The sequence below is a fragment of the Aulonocara stuartgranti genome, assembly GCF_965226115.1.
Source record: "Aulonocara stuartgranti genome assembly, chromosome: 3".
NCBI classification, from domain to species: domain Eukaryota; kingdom Metazoa; phylum Chordata; class Actinopteri; order Cichliformes; family Cichlidae; genus Aulonocara; species Aulonocara stuartgranti.
Genome location: NC_138941.1, coordinates 43609812 through 43632320, shown reverse-complemented (window position 1 = coordinate 43632320; position 22509 = coordinate 43609812). Strand labels below are relative to the sequence as shown.

Here is a 22509-nt window from a genome sequence, read left to right as displayed (position 1 = left end):
TTTAAATAGTTTCTTTAATCAGTAACATGCAAACAGAGAAAGTCAGTGATGTACTTACAGAATAACTCCAGCACGCAGAGCAAAGAGCGCCTCATCCTCACATCTAGCTCTGCTGCTTTAACTGTTTTACTTTGTACTAAAAATTAAGCAGAAGAAAGAGATGTTGTTATTTATGTAGATACGAGTGTAACTTCTTCTTCTGACTCTTTCTGCTTCCTTCCTTTTCACACTGAGCTCAAACAGCAGTTGTATCTTTGACTGCAGCAGTTCCTGTATATTCAGAACAGATTAGCTTGTTTCTTGTGTGGTTCCATTTTTGTTTTCTATTCAAACCTGTTCTGTTACTAAACCCAAAGTTGTTCTGACTTGAAGGAACTGAAACTCAACCTTTCTGATAATTAGAAGATTCTAGCTGCTCTTCCTCCTCAGCTACAGCCATCCCAATGACTCCAGCACTGTTACATTAATTAAAGATAATTTATTTTTAAAGTTGATGTTTAACTTTGGTTTTAAGTCCTGTAGCAACAGTAACTTGAGTGAATGATGCAGACTGAGCAGTTATACAAAGCACAGCAACAACCATGCATTGCTTTATTGTGTTAAACAGTTTTATTTGACTGAACTTCCTGTTCCCCGTTTACACATAAAGAGGTGTAATAGCTGCCACATACTCACTAGAGCAGTGAGCAGACAGTAAATTCACTTTGGCCATGCCCACACTAAGGCTACGTCCACACTAGCCTGGATAAATTTTAAAACTGTGTTTTCGTCTGAAAACGCTCCGCGTCCACACTATTGTTTTCATGCGTTTTCACTGAGTTGTTCATCTACATTGAAACGGCCAAAAACACTTACGTTCCAGTACTGCGCATGCGTGAAAAGCAAGACATTTCTGTCTCCCACTTATTTACTTTCCAGCTCTTTGAAACGTCGCGGCAAACTGAGGCCCAGCACAGAGGAAAAGCACAGAGTTTTTTAAATGGACTAATAATGAGGTGGAGCTGTTGCTGCTGCGAGTAACACAAAAGTACAAAGTTGCAAGAGCAAGTGAGAATTAAAGAATTTGAACAAAAGCTATCACACTGCGACGCGAAAACTATATTTTTAAATGTATCCGCTTTGGAGAGCGTTTTCAAAAAGCTCAGCTGACCTTGGCTGAAAACGCCGTCAAGGATGCTCTCCTGGATGGGGATGGAACACAAAACCAACTTTTTCTCTCACTTTTGGCCTTCCGTCCACACTGAGACGGCCTTTTTGGTCAAGAAAAATTGAAAACACTCTCCAAAATGGATAAATTTGAAAAACGCGGTTTTCGCGGCACAGTGCGGTCGACCTAAACTGAGACTTTTTAAAACGATGACGCGTTTTAGTCATGTGATTGTCACGGCTGGCGGAGGGAGCCGTGTGGTGTGGAGGAAAAGGAGGACCCAAAATGCAGCAAACTGATGACACGAGTGACGTTTTATTTACAGGGTGGTAGTGGCAAAAACAGGCAATGAAGCACGAGTAATTACAAACGGAAACCTAAACTGGGAGAAACTAAGTGACAAACCTGGGACCATACAAAGGGGTGCGGGGCAGAGAGACGCAGAGACAGGAACACCATAGAACGCAGATGAATGTAGATTAACGCAGTGATACATGGATGAACGCAGACGAGCCGACCACAAACACAGACCGACACCCACTAAATATACACACACAAGGTAATCAGGTAATCGCACACAGGAGGGAAGAACAGCTGATCTGAATACACATGATGACTGGAGGACACAAGCTGAACACAATGACAACAGACACAGACTTTCAGAACAAAACAGGAAATCTAGAACCCGAACCGGACACAAGGGGGGAGGACACAGAATAACTAGACAGAGGGAAATAATCACAAAACAAAACGCTGGGTCAACGACCCAGGACCATGACAGTGATGCTGTCATGTGATCAATTAAACTAAGCTAGCGGAGGGCATTTTGTTTGCTCTCAGTTTTGACAGCCCTATTAAAGATTAATATCTGTTTGTACATGCTCCAGATAGCTTTTCTTCAAATTGTCTGTGAAGGTTCTCAGTCATCCAGGTCATCGTAGTCAAAGGAGCTTGCAAAGAAAAGCGTCTGGACTTCTTTAAGTTGCTTGAAGACGTTTCACCTCTCATCCGAGAAGCTTCTTCAGTTCTAACGTCAAATGGTGGAGAGTCCCAGATATAAACCTAGTGGGAGTGACCCCCCACAGAGGGACAAAAGGACCCCCTGATGATCCTCTAATCGCCTGAGCCAAGGTGGGAAACTGGGCGTGGGTCCCAATCAGCCAGAGTTTCGGGTGTGTTCATTGTGAAACCTGGCCCCACCTTATCATGCGAATTCCTGAGGTCAGATGGCCCAGGATGTGAGTGGGCGTTAAGGCGTCTGGGAAGGGATCTCAAAACTGGATTATAGATGGCAGAGAGTTGGTGTCGTAAACCACCGCCTCTGTTCAAAGATGGTCGCTCACAGTGGACATAGATGGCTTCTTTCACTCCTCTTTCAAACCATCTGTCCTCTCTGTCCAAAATGTGAACATTGGCATCCTCGAAAGAGTGTCCTTTATCCTTAAGATGCAGATGGACTGCTGAGTCTTGTCCTGTGGAGGTGGCTCTTCTGTGTTGTGCCATGCGCTTGTGAAGTGGCTGTTTGGTCTCTCCAATGTAGAGGTCTGAGCATTCCTCGCTGCATTGTACAGCATACACCACATTGTTAAGTTTGTGTTTTGGCGTTTTGTCTTTCGGGTGAACCAGTTTCTGTCTGAGCGTGTTGCTGGGTCTGAAATACACTGGGATGTCATGCTTGGAGAAAACTCTCCTGAGTTTCTCTGATACACCGGCTACATAGGGGATGACGATGTTGTTGCGTCTGTCCTCCCTCGCTGGTGTCTGGTCTTCTTTTCTGTGCCTCTTTGCTGACTTTAAGAACGCCCATTTAGGATAGCCGCACATTTTGAGTGCTTCCTTTACATGTGTGTGTTCCTTCTTTTTCCCTTCAGGCTTAGAGGGAACACGTTCTGCCCGGTGGTGTAGGGTCCTGATTACTCTAAGTTTGTGTTCCAGAGGGTGATGGGAGTCAAAGAGGAGGTACTGGTCCGTGTGTGTGGGCTTCCGGTAAACTTCGATGTTGAGGTTGCCGTTCTCTTCAATGTGCACAGCGCAGTCCAGGAAAGGCAGACAGTTGTCCTTTGTGTCTTCCCTTTTCTTCAAATTCTTTAATTCTCACTTGCTTTTGCAATTTTGTACTTTTGTGTTATTCGCAGCAACAACTCCACCTCATTGTTAGTCCATTTTGACGCGACCTTTCAAAGAGCCGGAAAGTAAATAAACAGCAGACAGAAATAACAACAGGTCAAAGTGTAGACATAGCCTCTGATACCAAAAGTAGTCACTTGTCTGCTTTTACAAACATATAAACATGAGTGATATCCCATTCTTAAACCATAGGGTTTAATAAGATGTCGGCCTCAGATCGTCGTCTGCACTTCAAGGTCAGATGAACGATGCCAATGAGGATGCCAGTCTTCACATTTTGGACAGACGAGACAGATCCTTTGAAACAGGACATCTATGTCACCGTGAACGACCATCTTTGAACAGAGAGGATGGCTTATGACACCAACCATCTGCCACCTACAATCTAGTTTTGAGATCCCTTTCCCATATGCCCAGGCACATCTTGCATTAGGTGACGATAGCTCACATGAAATTCTGAGGCAAGGTCACACAATTTTATGGTTTACCCAAAACCTCTGGCGATAGTGATCCACGCCTTTTTTCACAACTTGAGTCACATGATTAATAGTGGGCCAACGACCCTGTTAAGCAACAACCTGCATTAGGGTGTAAATACCCAGGACTCCACCATTTGGTTTTAGAATTTAAGAAGCTGGAACAGCTGAATTCAGTGATCTGGATGTGAGTGAATACTTTTGGCCATATATATAATATCACACTGTGAAACTTTAAAAAAATAATCTGAATGCACATCTTGTACAATCTAAAATATACTTGGTAACTAAATACATGTGTCCATCCATTCGCTTCCGCTTATCCTTTTCAGGGTCGCAGGGGGTGATGGAGCCTATCCCAGGTGGGGAACACCCTGAACAGGTCACCAGTCTGTTGCAGGGGTAACACACACAGACAGACAGCCAGTCGCACATTCACAATCTAAATGGGCAATTTAGATTTTTCAATCAACCACAGAATGCATGTCTTTAGACTGTGGGAGGGAGCCGGAGAACCTGGGGAGAGCCCACACAAACATGGGGAAAACATGCAAACTCCACACAGAAAGACCCCGGCCTGATGGTGGAATTGAAGTCAGGATCTTCTTACTGTGAGGCAACAGTGCTAACCACCGTGCTGCCATATGCCCACATATATGACATACATAGACATACATAACATATTACATAGTTAGCAAGATGCTTTTAACATAACTGAGAGAGGAAAGAGGAAGTGGATAATCAATAACAATTCATTCCTACAAGAGATGACAACCAGCAAAGACAAAAAACTGAGTTTTTAAACCTTTGCATTTTGCTCTCTCTGCTGCCAGCTGTCAGAGATAAAACATGTTTTCTGGAAGGCAACACACATATTTAGCTTAAATTGTTCTTCCTCATTTTAATTCTGCAGCAGAAGAAAAAGATAGTTAAGTCATCATTGTGTTACTGAAGCGAGCTCGGCAGCTCAGTGCTGACTCACAGTGACAGATATAACACCTCTGTGAAAGCCAGCAGGCAAACATTATTTTACCATCACATTGTATCGAAACAAACAGAGAATCTCTCTCAGCTCTGCCACACATGCTTCACACCACTGATTCTGACAAACATGTTATTTTCATACATGTTTTACAAATAAACTACTGTATTCTGAGTTACCACCTTGTCAGCTCCAGTAATTCCCAAAGTGTGGGTCAGGGCCCCCTCGTGGGCCATGAAGGTAACACAGGTGGGCTGAAGTTCAGTTTGAAAATACAAGTATCACAAGTTTGGTGAAACAGAGCTGATTCCACTTTCAAATATTGTGCTTCTAGGACCAGAAGAGAAAACAGAATAGAACAGGAAAGTTTTATCATCTAAAGCTTAAAATGAGACAAACTTCACACTGGTCCAGCCTTCAAAAGTTCAGTCAGAGCAAATATTCATGAAACATTTTTTAATGAACTTCATGATGACAGAACCCAACCAACCCCAGGAACTACATAAGCCTCTACGTAGTTGGCAGCAATGGATACTGATCAATGGCAGAGTTCCCAAAAGGATGTCAACAGGTGGAACTCACAGAGCAGCAGATGGAGCAGCACAGGTGGAACATGAAAGGGTTTTTTTTACACATTTCCCTTTTTCAAAAAACCATCATTCTTTCCACACTGTGGAAATGGGCACATGGACAGCATGGACAGCAGAACTGTCATGGTCCCTGTGCCTCACCAGCTGATACGTATTAGGCAACATGTGTTTTTGTTGTTTTGCTCTCTCTCTCTCTCTCTCTCCTACCAGAGGGGGTGCACATTACAGGCTCCTGCCCCTGGTCCACGCACCTGCCATTTCCACACCTGCTGCCTATCTTCGTAATCCCGAGCCCTACTTAAATAGGCAGCACTGTGCTACTCGTCGCTGGATCGTTGAGCTATCAGCGTCAGTTGCTCAGTAGCCTGAAAATCGGAATCTGTGAGTTGTTTCCGTCAGTTCATCTCTTACTGAAGATTTTTTGTGCAGCTCTTTCCCAGACCTTTCCCTTCCCTGGTCTGCGCCTGAGTCTGCATCGTGACAACAACGTTTAAATCCCTGGAATAGGAGACAGCTTTTTAGCCTGGTTGACACATGTGACATGTTGTAATGTTATCAGATACATCTTTCTTCAGTCAAGGCCAAAGGAAATAGTTCTGAATATAACTGTAAGCCTTATGAACACCCAAATGCTCTGATTGTGGGATGTCTTCAAAACTTTGTGATGAAATCTACTTGGCACAACCACGGTAAGCTGTATCAGAAAGAAAATAAAGCAAAACAAAAATAAATAAATAAATATTGTTTTTTTTTAAGTAGAAGTAAGTCAGGTACAGCCCTATTCTCTGGTCCACCTTGCTCGACTTTAAGTGCCTCCCTTGTGTAATGACACATGGTGGGTTGACTTCAAGGATACATGAAGCTGATGCATCATTGCCCCAGAGCTAAACGGGTAACAGCTGACAGCAAAAATCAGCACCGGACCAGCTTTTTGCTTTTTGCCACATGTCCATAATGTGAGAATCATCTCACCTTCTGCATCAGCTGAACCTGTCCGATGTTTTGTTATTAGACTAATGTGCTAATCACAGTTTGACCATAATGAACACCAACTTTGATCCTGAGGAGCACATGTCACCAGGACACCCTAGATCGAAGGATGATCACTTTTGTAATCATATGATCAGATCTGCAGCCCTATGTTCTGGACTCTCAGATGAAGCAAGAAGCTGAGATGATCGCCACCTGGTGGTGAGTTGGATCAGGATTCTGAAGGAGGCTGGGGATCTGACTGCATCGTGTTCTTCTGCTCTATTACTGAGGCAGCTGCACAGAGCTGCTGCTGCAAGGTTGTTGGTGCCTGTCGTGGTGGTATTCCAGATGGTAGACTTGAGAGGTAAAGACAGCCATCAAGTTGAAGACGTCAAACTCTCAGGCTTTATTAGCTTGTGGCACCTTGGAGGAGGCTAACAGGTACAGGCAGGCCAAGCATACTGCAACCCTGGCTGCAGCTGAAACTAAAACTCAGTTGTGGTAGGAGAGTAAAAAGTTTATAGTACACCTGGAGCACTGATGTCAACCAAGGATATTGTAAGCAGTAGAAGGAATACTTCAAAGATCTGATTGAAAAGCCTTCCATAGAGGATTCAGAGTCTGGGGATGAGTGGGCTCCATTAATAGGAGTGATGGTGGTGATGTAGTGAACTTATTAACAGTTATTAACATTCACAGGGTAGACGTGATACTTTGAGATGAACCTAAAAATACCAAAAACCTGGAGCAAAAGTTTTGAAACGCCTGTTTTGTGGTGACAGTTGAAGGCAGCTGTATGAAGGCAGTGTGAGAAATTTATTTTCATGGTTTCACAGCACGTCATTTTTTCCCTTTAGTTTAGTATGTGTCATCACTGCAGTGACACCATTTTTAATCTGCTGTCACACACTGTCATCCATACTTAAATGTACCAGAGAAAATTATTACTGTTATTCGGGTACAGGGAGCAAATATAAACATGTGTCATGCACACAGAGAACAAAGTGAAATTCCCACTGTGACCTTTGTGTGAATTCCCTGTTAATTCTCTGCTATGAGCTGATAACATAAAACAGCATATCTGTAACACAGAAGACTTCAGGCTGAAACCACAGGCTGCATTTCCTCTTTTCTAGGTGGTCACAAACCACGAGGCCTTTCAGTGGATAAAAAAAAGCCTCTGAGAGGATAGAAAGTAACCACCAACAGTCATTTACACACATGTAGGTGTAAAAAGAGATACAGAAGACTAGAGCAGCTTAAAGGGGTAGCAGTAAAGGCATACAGAGCAGTAGTTAATAAAATTCTATTTATTTACAGTTAATTCCTGTATTTTAAAGCCAACTAAAAGATGAACTCTTCCTAAATAAAACAATAAAAACAAGCCATGCAATGAAAAATAAAATCACACAGAGCAAACTAGCAATGAAAGAGAATACTATGCATGAAGTGACAACAGCCGTAAAATAAATCAGAATAATATGGTAAAGATATACTCTGTCGTCTATCAGTTGTTACTGGGTCTGGCTCCTCCTCCAGGTCTGACACTGGTTCCAAAGAAACAGCTCCACGGCCTCCTGCCGCGACTTCCTTTATGTCCTCTTTGCTCTAAGTTTAAGTTTACCTCATTGCGTTCAGAGGATGAGGTTAGGAAGTAACAAAACTACTTTTCAAAATAAAAGCATACAAACAAAATACATATGTTGCAAAAGTGTACTAACTAACACAGAGTGTGATACTAAAATCATTTCCACCAAGTGACAAAAGCACTGAAGGCTGCTCAGAAGAAATAATTCATCCTCTTTCACTTTTAAGGCTCATCACACTTTGTTTTTTATAGACACAGAAAACTGTGTGTATTGTATTTATTTATTGCAACATGACATGGCAAATAATAGACTCTGAAGTCAAAGTCTTCAACTTTTATCTTCTAATATTTAACATCCAGCCAAGCAGATGAAGTCATAATAAAATGACTCCCTCTGTTGGCAACCAACTCCAAACACAACCCAGTGATTATATTTTGTACTAAAGTACTACACAAAACGTCCTTAAACGATGACTTAATGTATTTTTGATAATGAATACTTGCAATAAATAACTTAAAATATTGTAGTAACACATCAGGTAGCAAACAAACTGAACACAGAAGCACTAAATGAGCAAATCACAAATCAACAATCAGGAAAACAGCTGCTTATGAAATTCCCACGGTGCTCTTTGAATTCCTTGTTTCCTCTGCTGTGTGAAGTTTGCTGAAAACATCAAATCTGCTGAACAGAAGATTTGTGGCTCAACCCACAGGCACAGCCAGAAATCATGAGATGTTTCAGTTTCCTCTGATAAAAAGACAAACAGCAGAATAAACAGTTTGTTACACACGTGTAAGGACGACAGACCACTCAGAAGAACAAAGAGGTTGTTCTCTATCGTCATGTTTCCAGTTTTAAAATACACCCATCAAAAAATATACACAATTCTTGTTTTATGACTTCAGACTAAGGCTGCCACAAATGCTTATTTTGATAGTTGACTAATCAGATCATGCATCCATTGGATCGTAAAACGTGCAGCTTATTGCACCAGCAGCATCTGCTCTTATATAACTATCATTAGCTTACAGCATTACGTGTTTAAGATATGTGCTAACTAAAAATAAAGACTAGATGATAGTTTATTAAACTTTAATGAAATTTGCAGATTGTCTCAGTAAAGTTTAATAATAAACTCAGCCGTCTGCTCCTTGCTATCTAAAATATAACAGGACACTGGAGTAAATTCTACCATCTCACTCTTTTTAATCAGTTTTGTGTGATGTTTATTCAGCTGTGTAAAAACTATAACTTTAATCTCAGCCAAACCGATTTACTCAGGAACAAATAAAACACTGAGAAAAGCCAAAAAAATATATTTTTTTAAGTCATCTAAGTGACTTAGATCATGTTTAACCTGAGTAGCCAAAGACCGCAGGGATCTGAAAATGATGTGCCGGGGAGTTCAGTGTTCTCGCCGGCTCTTGTGAGCCTTGAAACCCCGGCTAGCTATCGAGCTGGTGGGTAACAAAAAGGAGCACTTTTGCCAATATGTGATGTCTTGATAAACAGAGCAGATATTTGAAGTGCACACAGCTACATTCTCAGCTGAAAATATCTTAAAAGTTTATTTTGTAACCCAGAAAGAGTAATAAGAGTAATATTAAAACTAAGTAGCTGCCGCCATTCTTGGAAACTGGAATTGGCTGGGCCGCGCTATGAATTTTGGGATAGGTTGGGCCACGAAGGATACACCCGACCCATCCTTCAAATCTGTTTTAAATGTTAAAAATATAGTTCAGTTTTAGAAGCTTTTATTCAAGTTGAGCAATTCAGATTCAATCTAACTATAAATGCATGAAAATGAATAAAAATGTTTAAGATAAAGCAAAAACCCCCAAAACAAAAAAGAAAAGAAATCAAGAAATACATTCATTACATTCAAATTCACACAGTACTGATCAGATCATTTATTTAAATAATGTAGATTTTTAAACAAATACAGTAAAAGTATGTGTTGCTGCCCATAACAGTACTTTTTAATGTAACACTGCTGACTTAAAGTCGTGCTATCAGCTACTAAAGATCACATATTTCACACTTTGTTCTCACTGATGTTGAAACAGGAAACATTCAGTTAAGTTTTATATACAGAAAGCTTTAAGAATATAAAAACAGCTGACTATATAGAACACAGTATGCTTTATGCTATAAGAGAGTACTAACTCTATATGATATTATGATGTAATATTGTAACTGCACATAAAGCTGAGCATGTCTGATATTTGGGCAGCAGAGGAGCAAGAGTGGCTTCATAAAAAGCTTCTTCTTGGCTTTGCTGCTACAGCTCTCCTCACTGACCTGTAAGACAAGCACAAAAAGACAAAGTGATTTCCAACATGTAAAGATATTATGAGCTGAAGACATTTAATAATGTGAAGAATAAATCAGCCTGCATGGCAGCAGAATTACTGAGAGAGCTTCCTGATGTGACTTCAGAATAAACTGCTGCATCAGCTGCAGGACTTGATTTTCCTGTGAATGACGAGAAGATCATTGAAAACAATAATATCATTAACCAGGAGGAAACTTGACGTCTCCACTGATGCAAAGATAAAAGAGAAGATTTTAAATAGCTGACAAAGTGTGAATACATAAATATAAATATTAAAATAAACAGATTTACATTGTAAGAGCAGATAAACATGATGAACAATATTCAGTGGAGATGATGGCAGACTTTGCTCACCTTTGTTTTTCTTGGCTTTTTCTTTTTTGGGCTGTTTGACCTCAGCATACATCAGACTGTCCTCTAAAAGAGACGTCAGAGCTCAGGACACATTTGTTCAGCACAGATATGATACAAACATGTTGAATACATATGGACTTTAAACTTTTTACAACTACAGTGAAAGAAATCTAAGTAAAAATCATTTGTTGCCTGTGACACTTCAGCTTTGCATGTGTGTGTTTTGTGATTGAGGTCTGGGTCAGAATCTGTGGATGCTGTGATTCAGTAAAGCTGAAACACTGATTAGTAAGTGAATAACTAAACTCCATGTTGACCGATAATTACCTGCAATATAATGATGTGATGACATGTTCAAGTACAAACACTGAATGAGACTGTTGTGACTGTACCTGCAGCTCCCGTCTTCACCTCAGAGTAAACAGCACTCTGCTCTGGTTTATGATGCTTCCCTGTGAAGATGATCGAATCCACAAAAGAAAAACATTTAATATATTTTTAAACTTTTCAAAAACTTTCCAGGCTTTTCTTCTACATTCTATATGTTTTGTATACTCACACTTATTTCCAAAGTTTTCCAGTTCAATATTAGAGTAAATGACATCTGGGGGTTTATCTGCACCTGAAATGTTCATATTTTAGTTACACAATTGTAAACCAATGACATGGTGCCAGTTTCCTTAAATTAAAAGACTGTTTCATCTCTAGCTGCTCTGTGCTTTTCACATGATGTACTGCACCAGTGTTTCAGTGCCTCACACATGAAAACCAACATGACACATTTTTCAAAGATAAATGAAAAAACAGAAAAACCTTTTACAGAGTTTCATTAGTTGTGTTTAAATCAACAACAGGACTATCAGATATTTTCAGAGCATGAACCCATCATGGTGTTACTGTTTGTGTTGTTCTGATATGAAACAATAACATTTGTGGATTCTTTCAGTCGAGTTAAAGATACAATCAGGTTGTAAAATCCTGTTTGTTTCTGATCTTTTGTGCATGTAGTCAGTCAGTTATTTAGATGTTTGTGCAACTAGATTTTAATAAAAACTGAGCACAAACTGAATCTAAGACATGTGAAAGTTAATGGAGATCTGGAAAGACCAGCTGTGGGGAAGACAAGCGTCCTAGGGTCAGCTGCAGGGACAGTAGGGAGACCTCCACCCATTGCTCCACCACCACAAGATGTTCCATGATTAATGGAGCAAAACATCAATGAAGGGTGGCTCCCAGCTGATGACCCTTCAGCTACCATGATGTAACTGTTGGAGGTACACAGTGTTGGGGAGTAATGGAATACATGTACCGCCGTTACGTATTTAAAATACAAAATATGAGTAACTGTATTCCGTTACAGTTACCGTTTAAAAAGGTGGTATTTAGAATACAGTTACTTTGTTGAAATAAATGGATTACACTGCGGTACTTTCCTGTTTCATTTTGTCGCGGGTCAGGACTGATTGGGTTTTGTTTGACAGCTACGTTCTGTTGTTCCAGGCGGCAGCGTTACGGTTGCCATGGTTACAGGGCGACGCTCTCTCTCTCTCTCTCTGCGACTGTGTGTTTCCTGGGCGATCCCACAACTTAGACATTCACATTACTCACACCCTCATTACACATACATATAGGATCTTGGGGGTGGGCACAATACACGGAGTCCAAGTTACCATCAGGGTGTACACCTCACCCCAAGAATCATTGCCCACCTCTCAATTTTAAATACACGTAGACAGGGCTGGACTGGGACAAAAAATCGGCCCGGGCATTTTGACTAGAGACCGGCCCACCAAAAATGTGACGTCATTCAGAAACCGCAAAGGATTCTGGGAACTTGTGGCAAACAGGTACTAGCGCATGCAGGCTTTCAATTGAACTCAGTTACACAGCTATAAAAAGAAACACAAAAAATGGCAAGAAGCTGTTGTATTATTAACTGAAATAGCCGGTGTTGTGCCAAAAAGTGATTTCCGGTATTTGCCAAAAATTGATTGCTCGTATTTAAATTGCTATGAGTAACTTGTTGGGCTATAATATGTGAAACATATGTCAAATGCATCCCTCATGGATGACATAAAGTCATCTCTCCATCTCTCTCTGCTGCTCTTCTGTCTCCTGTCACGGACTTCTCCACTTTTGATGATAAATCAGCCTGATGCAACATGTAAGGATTGGCACAATTTGTTAAGATTGTGAGGAGTTTGAGAAACTAACCTTAAGCATAAAATACAATTTACTATCAGTAACTTCATAGCACCCGCCCAGCAGTATATAAACGCCGTCATGCTAGCTAGTACGCAGTACCAGTTATTCTAAGCGACTGTAAAAAGTCAGCACAACGAAAACAAACTCCAACTAAACTTGGTTTATATCTGACACAGATAGACAGCAGGTCATAACCTCTTACCTAAAGTTCAGTTCACTTGCCACTATGACCGGCGGCCACCTCGGTCTCTCTTCCTCCTGCCTCCCCTTTCCCTTATCCACCTGCTGGCCTCCGCCACTTGCTGATGTTGCTAAATCTGTGGAAGCTCTGTCATAGCCACCGCCAAACAATTCAGTTATTTTTACACATTTGGCAGCGTCTGCCTGAAGGGCTTGTTTCTTTTTGCCCCTAATTTTTTCCGCACCTCCTTTCCTTTTTTGTTCTCCATTTTCTTTAGTTCGTCTATAAGATTGCTAAACAAGGGGGCGGGTGCATCCGACCTCCTCAGCTGTAATTGGTCCAGCCCAGAGTCGATCATGACCAATTGGCCAATCCAACACCTTTCATTATTTATACCCTTCCAAAAAAAAAAAAATCGATCGGCCCATAAAAACAAAAAATCACCAGCGGCCCACCGGGCAAATGCCCGGTATGCCCGATGGCCAGTCCAGCTATGCACGTAGACATTGAGGGCTAGCAGGAGGAACTATGCGCTTACCTGCTGCTCCTTGGCAGGTAGCTCCATGCCCTCCTGGGTTTTAATTGCACCTTAGAACACACATGCATCAACACTACTATGAGCGGGTGGAGGGAGGTTTGGAGTCTTCTCTCACCCCCATTCTCTGCGGCCTGCTGGAGCGGGGGGGCTAGGAGGAGTTGGCCGTCCGGCTGCGGTCTGGGGTGTGGGGCCTCCCTGCTGCTGCGGAGTCGGGGCGGTCTGCCTCTCCCCACCGCAGGGAAAAGGGTAACACCACCTGGGTCTGGGTGCGGTTCCCCCCTCCAGGGGCAAGGGTACCTAGACCCGGTTTGTAGAGTACGCTTGGGGAGTGTGATCGTGTATACAGCGTCTCTTTATGTCTGTCTCCACGTCGGTTGAGTGTGAAGTGCATATGAGAGCATGAGGGTGGGAATGGATGTGTGTGCCTGTATGTTTGTGTCTATATGTCAGGTTGGGTATCAGACGCCACCTCTCTGGGGACATCTCGGGCCCTCCAAGGTTTGGAGGCCTATCTCCACCCACCACCACTTCCCCTACCGGTGGCGGACTCCCTCAGGTGTCGTGCGTTGGTTGTTCTTTGTATCTGGGGGTGGGCGTCCGGGTACACACCGGCTCACTCCTTGGCGGCCGCTTATTGGGGCTCGCTCGGGCCATTTCGGAGGTGGGGTGCCCCCGGCCTCTCGGCCTGGGGCTCGGTCACTCAGGCACAGCTGGCTGCCGGCGGAGCTCATGGGCGCGTCACTGCAACTCCCCCTGGCTTCTGCTCCGCGGCTGCTGAATGAGCCCTCATCTGGGACTCTCCTTAGCTCTTACTGGGACAGTGGCGCAGCTGCCCCTCTGTGGGTCTTCCTTGGTCTCTTGTGTTCTGGGGGCCTCTGGATGTCTGGAGTTTTGATCTCCTTGATACCTGCTTGATACCATAAAGGACAGGGCTGTGGCTCCCCACACTCCCTAGCAGATCATTACATGGAGAAACCTTTGGAATGCAAGCATGCTGATCCACACAGGTATGCACACAGGTGTACACATGGGTATTCACAGACGCGGACTACAGCTTTCTTGGCTGCTGCCTCAAAGCACACTGTGTGCTGTCTATCTTGCGTGTTGCACAATATCGTTTATTATTTAGTAACTATTGATATCAATGGCTGGCTAGTTTATTGTGATGGTGCTGTTTTTTTTTCTATTATTATGTTGCTCTTTGTTGTTTGCTGTCTCCTCTGTTTTTTTTCTCCATACAGGTGACCCAGGAGTTTTTTTTTTTGTTTTGTTTTTTTTTTGTTTGTTTGTTTTTTTCTCTCTTCCCCCCCTTCTCACCGTCTCTTCTCCCCTTTGGTTTTCTTTCTTTCTCTCCCCCTCTTTCTTTCATTCTTTCCCCCTGTCCTATCCCCCAGTCATGTCTGTCCCGTTTGCAACTAAAAATAAAATAAATTCATAATTATAATAAAGGTCAATCAAATGGACCAATATGGCAAGGCCATGATGATCCACTTGGTAAAATAAATCCGCTTGGCATCTTTCTTGGCCTCAAGACAACAATTCTGATGGCTATAGATCCAAACGGGACAAAAAAAGAAAAGAAAAAAAAAAAAAAGAGAGAGAGAGCGCCTTTTCGTTGTTGTTGTTGTTGTGCTAAGCTAACAGGCAGAATGCTACAAGCATAGCTCTAAAGAATGTAGCATCATGGGCAGTGTAGTCCGTGTTGCAGGGAGAATGGACTGCCATACACGTTATGTGTCTGTGAGCGCGAGGAGGGAGAAAAAGGGGAGTGGAAAGGTACGAGTTGTCATCGAGGAAAAACGGGAGCTGGAAGCATGTAAATATAATAATAACCACTTCAGCCAAGAAGAGTGCCTGACGAGCCCAGTTGTAAGTAAGCTATTAAGACTCGACTGTACACCGTGTTCGTGTTTTCCTCCGAAAACAATAAGTTCCGTTGGAGCAGCCTTTCAACGCCTCTTTCTGTCTCTCGCAAGAAAAGTTGACCCAGACAACAAAGTAAAGCTATTTTTTGGCTACGAGCCGACAGGGACCCCGCCGTATTAGTCAGAGGTCCCTTTACTACAGTTCGGAGTCACGCACCTTCAGTAATAGTAATAAATCACACAGCAATAGTACATTCACGTTGTTGTAAAAAGCATGATAATATATTAAGTAATCCAAAGTATTCAGAATACGTTACTGTCATTGAGTAACTGTCACGGTCCGGGGCAGCGGCCGTGTGGAGAGTGGAAGGAGGACTCAAAGCGCAGCACTCATTCAGGTGTGAGGGTGATTTATTGATAATAACAAACATAAAGAGGAGATGGCAAAACAGAACTACGGATGAACTAAACTGGGTGAAACTACACAAAGGAGTGGCAAACCTGAACACGAAGGGAGAACAGCAGGGAGAGCACGCAGAGGATTTCACAGGGTAGATGCAGAGTACGCAGGGTAACACAGAGGATGAACACAGGTAGGAACACAGACGACGCGACCAGGAGCAGAGGAAATCACACGCTATAAATATACAAAGAGACACTGGGAAATCACACACAGATGGGGGAAACAGCTGGACCTGATTAACCTGACGAGACAGGGGAACACTAACACCAGGGACCAACAGAGGGAGCACAAACCCAGAACCCAGTGTCTAAAATCCCAAACACAAACCATCCCAAAACAGCCATGAATAATAATGAAAGTAATAACAATAAGTACATAAACATAAAGTCACTGAGTCATGGTCGCAGGACCATGACAGTAACGTAACGGAATACGTTACAGAATACATTTTGGGGCATGTATTCTGTATTCTGTAATGGAATACATTTTAAAAGTAACCTTCCCAACACTGGAGGTGCAACAGGTAACAATGTGTAGCAGGTAACTTCCTGCCTGTGCTTCCTTCAAGGTCCCTGAATGGTTGACCCGGGGTTTGATGTTTTGGTTTCTCTGGTTTTCTATTTTTGATCATTCTTAGTTTCATAGTTCTGTATTTTGTATTGTTGACATTCTCGTTTTCTCGTATGATGTTATGTTTACATTACAGTTATCTGTCTATTTGGTTAATGAGAGGTTGTTTATCCCCTTGTGTTCTCACTCTGTTCTTTCTCTCTGGTCTCCATGTTTTGTTTACTGTCTGCGTCAAGCTCGTGTGTCTTACTCCAGGTCTCAGTGTCACTCATTTCCTGTTTTATTTTGGACTCTGTTCTCGTCTGTATCGTGGGTCTAGTTTTACATCCTCCATAGTCATTCTGTTAACCTCTTTTCCATTAGTAACTACTCAGGTCAGGTCACCATGGTTTTCAGGGTTTTCCATCAGGTCATAGTTCCTGTTACCAGGTACTTTTTCAGTATTTACTCAGCCGGAGTTCCAGGCGACCCGAGGCGGTCCCAAAATGTGACGTCAACAGCCTGCATCCCACTGATTGACTGCTCAGTGGCGTCACTCAATGACTTATGAGAGTATTACATTGATGAAAATCAAAACAGCCATTTTTGAAACCCAGCAATGAGGAAAACAGCTACAAAAGCAACACCGTGGTCCCAGAGTGTGACGAAAATTCACAGACTGAGCAGCAGGTATATCATCGCCTCAACGTCCACCTTCATTGTAGTGTGTTTGACGCATCCTAATTACGTCACAGGATGCTCAGCCACGTTGCTATTAGGACGACCACACACATTAGGTGGTACTTGACTGTAATAGAAAACCAGTCAATACGATTCGAATAGTTGTGAGTTGATCCAAGTAGGTACTAATGCAGGGGTGGCAATTCCAGGCCCCGAGGGCCGGTGTCCTGCAGGTTTTAGATCTCACCTTGGGTCAACACACCTGAATCACATTATTAGTTTGTTACCTCTGGAGAACTTCAGGACATGTTGAGGACCTAATTTTTAAATCAGCTGTGTTGGTTCAAGGACACATCTAAAACCTGCAGGGACACCGGTCCTCGAAGCCTGGAGTTGTCCACCAATGTACTAATGGAAAAGGGGCATTAGTTATCACTGTGTTCCCACCTGTTTCCCATCATCTCATTATATTGTGTTTTATAGACTGTCTCAATCTTCCTTTACTGTCACATCCTTCATCAAAGTTTGTTTTAATAAGATTTGTAGAAATTTGTTTTCCTAGTTTTTTTTATTTGGATAATTTTCTAAGTTCTGTGATAAAGTTGTGTTTTAGTTTACTAACCGTGACAGATACTCAATGAAATGTCAATATCAATACTAATACTAATAATAACAATAATAATAACAGAAAAGAGGCTCTTACACTTGGACTGTCTGCAGCGATACAACAAGAGCAGGAGAATAATAATGAGAGAGACTCCACAAACCAGTCCAACAATCAACCACACAGGAGACGAAGAGCTGTCAGCTCCTGACACAGTTACTGTAACAACAAATAGCAATTAATTATTAATTAATTAGAATTTTATAAAAAAAAAATACTTTTATAAAATGGAGCCGAGTGACTTTGAGACTTAAATCAGACAATATAACGTTCCTTCTCAGTCATTGGTTTATAAAAATCCATCAGATGTTTTGATCCTGCTCACCTTTAACTGACATCCAGCTCTGTGCTGACTCTCTTCCTGAGTACTGACACTTGTAGAAACCTTCATCAGACTTTGACACTGCAGAGATCTTCAGCTCCCCTCGGGGATCATTTTGAATAAGTTTGTCATTGTGATAGAAAAACACATTGGAAAGTATTTTATGTGTTCTCAAACTGCAGCTCAGACTAACAGAAGCTCCCTCAGTCACAGGATGAACAGGACTCACCAGGATAGGACCATTACCATCATCTGTGACACAATCACACACAATTGGTTCAGTCACATCAGCTGCTGCACACTTTTAGAAAGAGCTGACAGACAATAATAAGAACAGATTGTACAAATGTTTTTCATCATGAAGATCTGATCTTGTGTATTTAAAAACTGCTATTTTTCTCCAGATAAAATGACTTCACATACAGCAAAGCTGGGACAAAAGTTCATGTGATGTTTAAATCATCCAAATCCAAGTAGTAAATGTATAATAACATACTCTGTACAGTGATGTTGACTGCACTGCTGAACTCTCCTGATCCAGACTCACACCAGTACACTGCAGTATCTGACTTTGATGTGTTGATGTCACATGTGGATCCAGTCATTCTCCTACAGTCAGAGAGTCGGCCGTCCTCAGAGAACTTCCTCACTCTCCACTCAGTGAAGTTTCCCTCACAGGTCAGTGAGACAGAGTCAGAGGTGAAGTGTTGCACTCTGTCAGGACTCACTGTGAGAGACGCTGCTGAATGAACATCTGGAAACAACATGCAGTGAAGACACAAAGCTCACAGATGTTAGGATCAACATATCACAGTGGAAATATACGTTTGACTTTTGTTTGGTTCACAAGAGTCCTGATAGTTATGCAGCCAGATTTACAGACTTTCAAATCATCAACATCAAGATTAAAAATCCTCAAACTGACCTGCAGACCAAACAAACTTTGGTCGACTGTGATCAGTGTGATACTCTGGGTCTCCTCTTCCAGCTCTGCACACATATCCTGCTGTGTGTGTCTGTCCATGAATGATGTAGGAGTCCTGTGCAGTCCCACTGCCATCAGGTAGCAGCTCATAACTGGAGGATTTCTCTGATAGATCAGGAACAGCTTTATACCAGTAGAAGCTCCATCCTGCAGACGGATGTTCAACCTCACAGTTCAGAGTTACTGAGGCTCCAGGACTCAGCCATGATGGAGACACAGTGAGGACAGGACGGGGTTCATCTGTTCAACAAAGATTTTCTCTCAATCTTTCGTCTCTTAACTCTGGATTCAATGTCACTAAAATGTTGACTCACAAATATTTACGATGAACTTTAAGAGTGAGACTATCTAAACATGTCAAACATCTCAACATGTACTAATAAAAACATATTTTTACAAACTGTTTCTATTTCCAGGTTAAATGAACTATGACTCTACTTACTGTCAGAAACTGTCAGTGTGACTGAATCACTCCACTCTGTTGTTTCATGCTGTGAACTTTTCATTCTGCCCTTACAGCGATAGTTTCCACTGTTGGATGATGAAGCAGATCTAATCCTGTATTCATTTTGATTTGGAGCTTTTATCATGCTGTTTGTTTCCCACTCATAATCCCACTCAGTGTCTCCTCCGTGGATCTCACATCGGACAGTGATCGTCTCTCCTCTGTATATCTCAGACCAGTTTGGATACAGAGTCACAACAGGCCTGTTTGAGGCTGTTACTGTTCAAGAAAGTACAATAAAAACACGTGAATGTCAAAAATGTTGAAGTTTTTTTTTTTCTTCATCTTCCTCCTTAATCAGGAATTTATCTGACCTCATGTTAAACTGACCAGTTTTCCCAATCCTGACTGACTGGCTGTCCTCTGTGTAGTAAGCTGGGTTTCCTCTTCCTCCTCTGCACCTGTAGAGTCCTTCCTGTGAGACACTGATTTGTCCATTTGAGTGGAAAACTGCATCTTGTGTGGTCAGGGCTTCAGAGGATTTTTCATCTCTGTACCAGTAGTATTTCCATCCAGATGATGATGATGGGCTCACAGAGCAGGTCAGGGTCACACTGCCCCCTACTGGAACAGCTGTGTTATCAGCTCTCAGTTTGGCCTTTGGTTTATCTGCAGTTCAGTTTAGAAAAAGAACAAAAGTCAATGACTGAATCAAACCAGTTGAAATAACTTGGTGGAAATATGGAAATAATAAATATCACATAACTTTAATGGTGAAGCTGCAACAAACTGTACAACTATCACACAAACACAACACCAATCTTTCATATTTAATTTGCTGCATTTCTAAGTTAAAAACACACATGAGGAACAATCAGTGGATTTAATGTTTCTTAGTGGATGTGGTGGAGCAGCTGAGACAGATCCAGCATTTGTTCTGCATTTCATCTTTCATGTATTAGAGCTGCACAGCAGAGAAGTTACTCTCATATGTTTTGTTCTCTTCACTGTGAATAAAAAGCTGCTGTTCAGGTTTTTGTTGTTGGAATAAAAACTAAACATTTTACTGACCAACATGAAAGACAGTTATAAAGCTGTAAGAAAGAAGAAGTGCTTTTTCTTATTTAGATACTCTGGATGAAAGATCTTACATGATACAGTCAGTGTGATGATATCACTCCACTCTGAGAAGAAATAGTCCCTTCTGCCCCGGCAGCTGTATCCTCCACTGTCAGACTCAGTAGCTCTGATGATTCTGTATTCATTGGATGTTGGAGGTGTGTTTAACTTGGCTGCTCTCCATTCATACGTCCACTGAGCTCCTTCACCTCCCTGAATCTCACATCTGACAGTGACTGTCTCACCGCTGTATATCTGAGTCCAGGATGGCTGCAGGGTCACAGTGGGCTTACTGGGAACTGTTCACAGAAAAATATCCAGTTAGAGACAAATAGAAACATAAAAATTCAGATGTTTAAAACATGAGAGTAACATGAGTGGAAAAAAAATCAACCTCAAACAGGCTACAGGGTTAAACCACACCTCGGGCCAGTCTGACCACAGGTAACTGTTTTCATCACGGCCACATCCCACTTTGTAAAATTGCTACAATCAGCACAAAGACAGTCAAAACCAGGCCAGAGGCAGGACTGTTTCATCAGGATGCACTGAGATATTTTCAAACACCCTGACCTGTAGCTGGTTTTTGATAGCATACTGTGCTACATGAAGAACTGTATAGCACAGCTGCACAGTAGCACAGAGGAATTAGCTCCACAGGGTTATACAGGTCACCCAGAGGATAGTCGGCCATCCTTTGCCCTCACTTGAAGACCTGCACAGCTCCCGCAGTCTCAGGAACACGAAGAAAATCCTTCAGGATCCATCTCACCCAGGTCATGCACTGTTTGAACGTCTACCTTCAGGCAGACATTTCAGAGCCATAAAGACAAAAACTAACAAACTAAGGAACAGCTTTGATCCCTCAGCCATCACCATGCTGAACACTGAACAATCAGATCCAACACAACTCTCATATACAGTGTTTACATTGTTACAGCACAGTCTCATGTTTACACCTGCAGGTACGGCTGGTGTTTACATCAACACTGTAACACAGAAACATTTGTTTTGTTGTTTGTTATTAAAACAAAATCTGAAACTTTTCACTGCAAGATCTCACTTTTCTCCTCAATTTGAGGTTTTGTAGCTAAAACACATTTTTTAAAGGTCTGAATCGTTTTGTTGATGTTTTTTGGAGAGCACATTTTCTGTGAGGGTGAGTCCTTAATCTCACAATTTTGGACTTAAATCAAAAACAAAGTTGAATAAATGTTTCTATTTTCCCACATTTCCAAGTAATCTTAATGAACAGAAAACTTATCTGAGGGTTAATAAACTCACAGCTATTAGATAAAGTTGTTAGCACACATTACATAATGACCTCTTAGTCTGGTAGAAATAAAATAATTGAACCCACGAGTTTCTGTAACTGTGACGTCACTGCTGTCCTCTGTGTAGAAAACTGGATCTCCTCTCCCTCCTCTGCAGTGGTACAGACCTCCTTGTGAGACACTAATAACTCTGTTTGCTTCATTTCCTCTCATGAGCTGATCTTTAGAAGAGACTGAATCACGTCTGAACCAGTCAAACTTCCAGCCAGCAGAGCCCTCCACAGAGCAGCTCAGTGTCACACTGCCCCCTGCTGGTATGACTGAACTGTGTGCTGTCAGTGTGGCTCTGGGTTTACTTGCTGTTGAAGAAACAAAATAAGTAAAACATTAAATCACCCTCAAGAATAAACTTGTTACAGCACTGATCAAACTTTAAACATTCACTGATTAATTTATCTACAAACAGAAACAAAGTAGTTTTTGTTGGAGCTCTTTAAAGCACCTGCAAGGATAGCATGCTAATGCTAAGCTAGCCAATAACCAAGAGTGATGAACTTCATCCTAACAAACTGATGAGCAGTCAGGCTGCAGCTCCATTTCTAGCTGTTCATGTTTCTACTGTAGAATCACCATGACAACCGAT

The 22509-nt window shown here is 42.0% G+C and overlaps 2 protein-coding genes across 2 annotated transcripts in view; both read right to left on the bottom strand.

Moving 5' to 3' along the window:
* LOC309702779 (Fc receptor-like protein 5) overlaps nucleotides 1-1896 on the bottom strand; it is a 56720-nt gene extending 54824 nt beyond the window's left edge. Inside the window, exons 1-2 of the mRNA XM_082527404.1 lie at nucleotides 1553-1896; nucleotides 59-136 (exon numbers count right to left, since the gene is read on the bottom strand). Coding sequence (XP_082383530.1) covers nucleotides 59-136; nucleotides 1553-1643 — 169 coding nt within the window. The 5' untranslated portion in view covers nucleotides 1644-1896. The remainder of the gene's footprint in view (nucleotides 1-58; nucleotides 137-1552) is intronic.
* A 7833-nt stretch (nucleotides 1897-9729) lies between these two features.
* Nucleotides 9730-22079, bottom strand: LOC309702788 (low affinity immunoglobulin gamma Fc region receptor II-b-like; the record flags this gene model as incomplete). The annotated part of the gene is made up of 9 exons (XM_082527416.1): nucleotides 9730-10187; nucleotides 10299-10361; nucleotides 10576-10638; nucleotides 10968-11027; nucleotides 11135-11197; nucleotides 17761-17880; nucleotides 19864-20142; nucleotides 20625-20891; nucleotides 21953-22079. The coding sequence occupies 9 exons, from the start codon at nucleotides 22077-22079 to the stop codon at nucleotides 10180-10182; spliced, it is 1050 nt and encodes a 349-aa protein (XP_082383542.1). The 3' UTR covers nucleotides 9730-10179.
* Nucleotides 22080-22509: the final 430 nt, after the last annotated feature.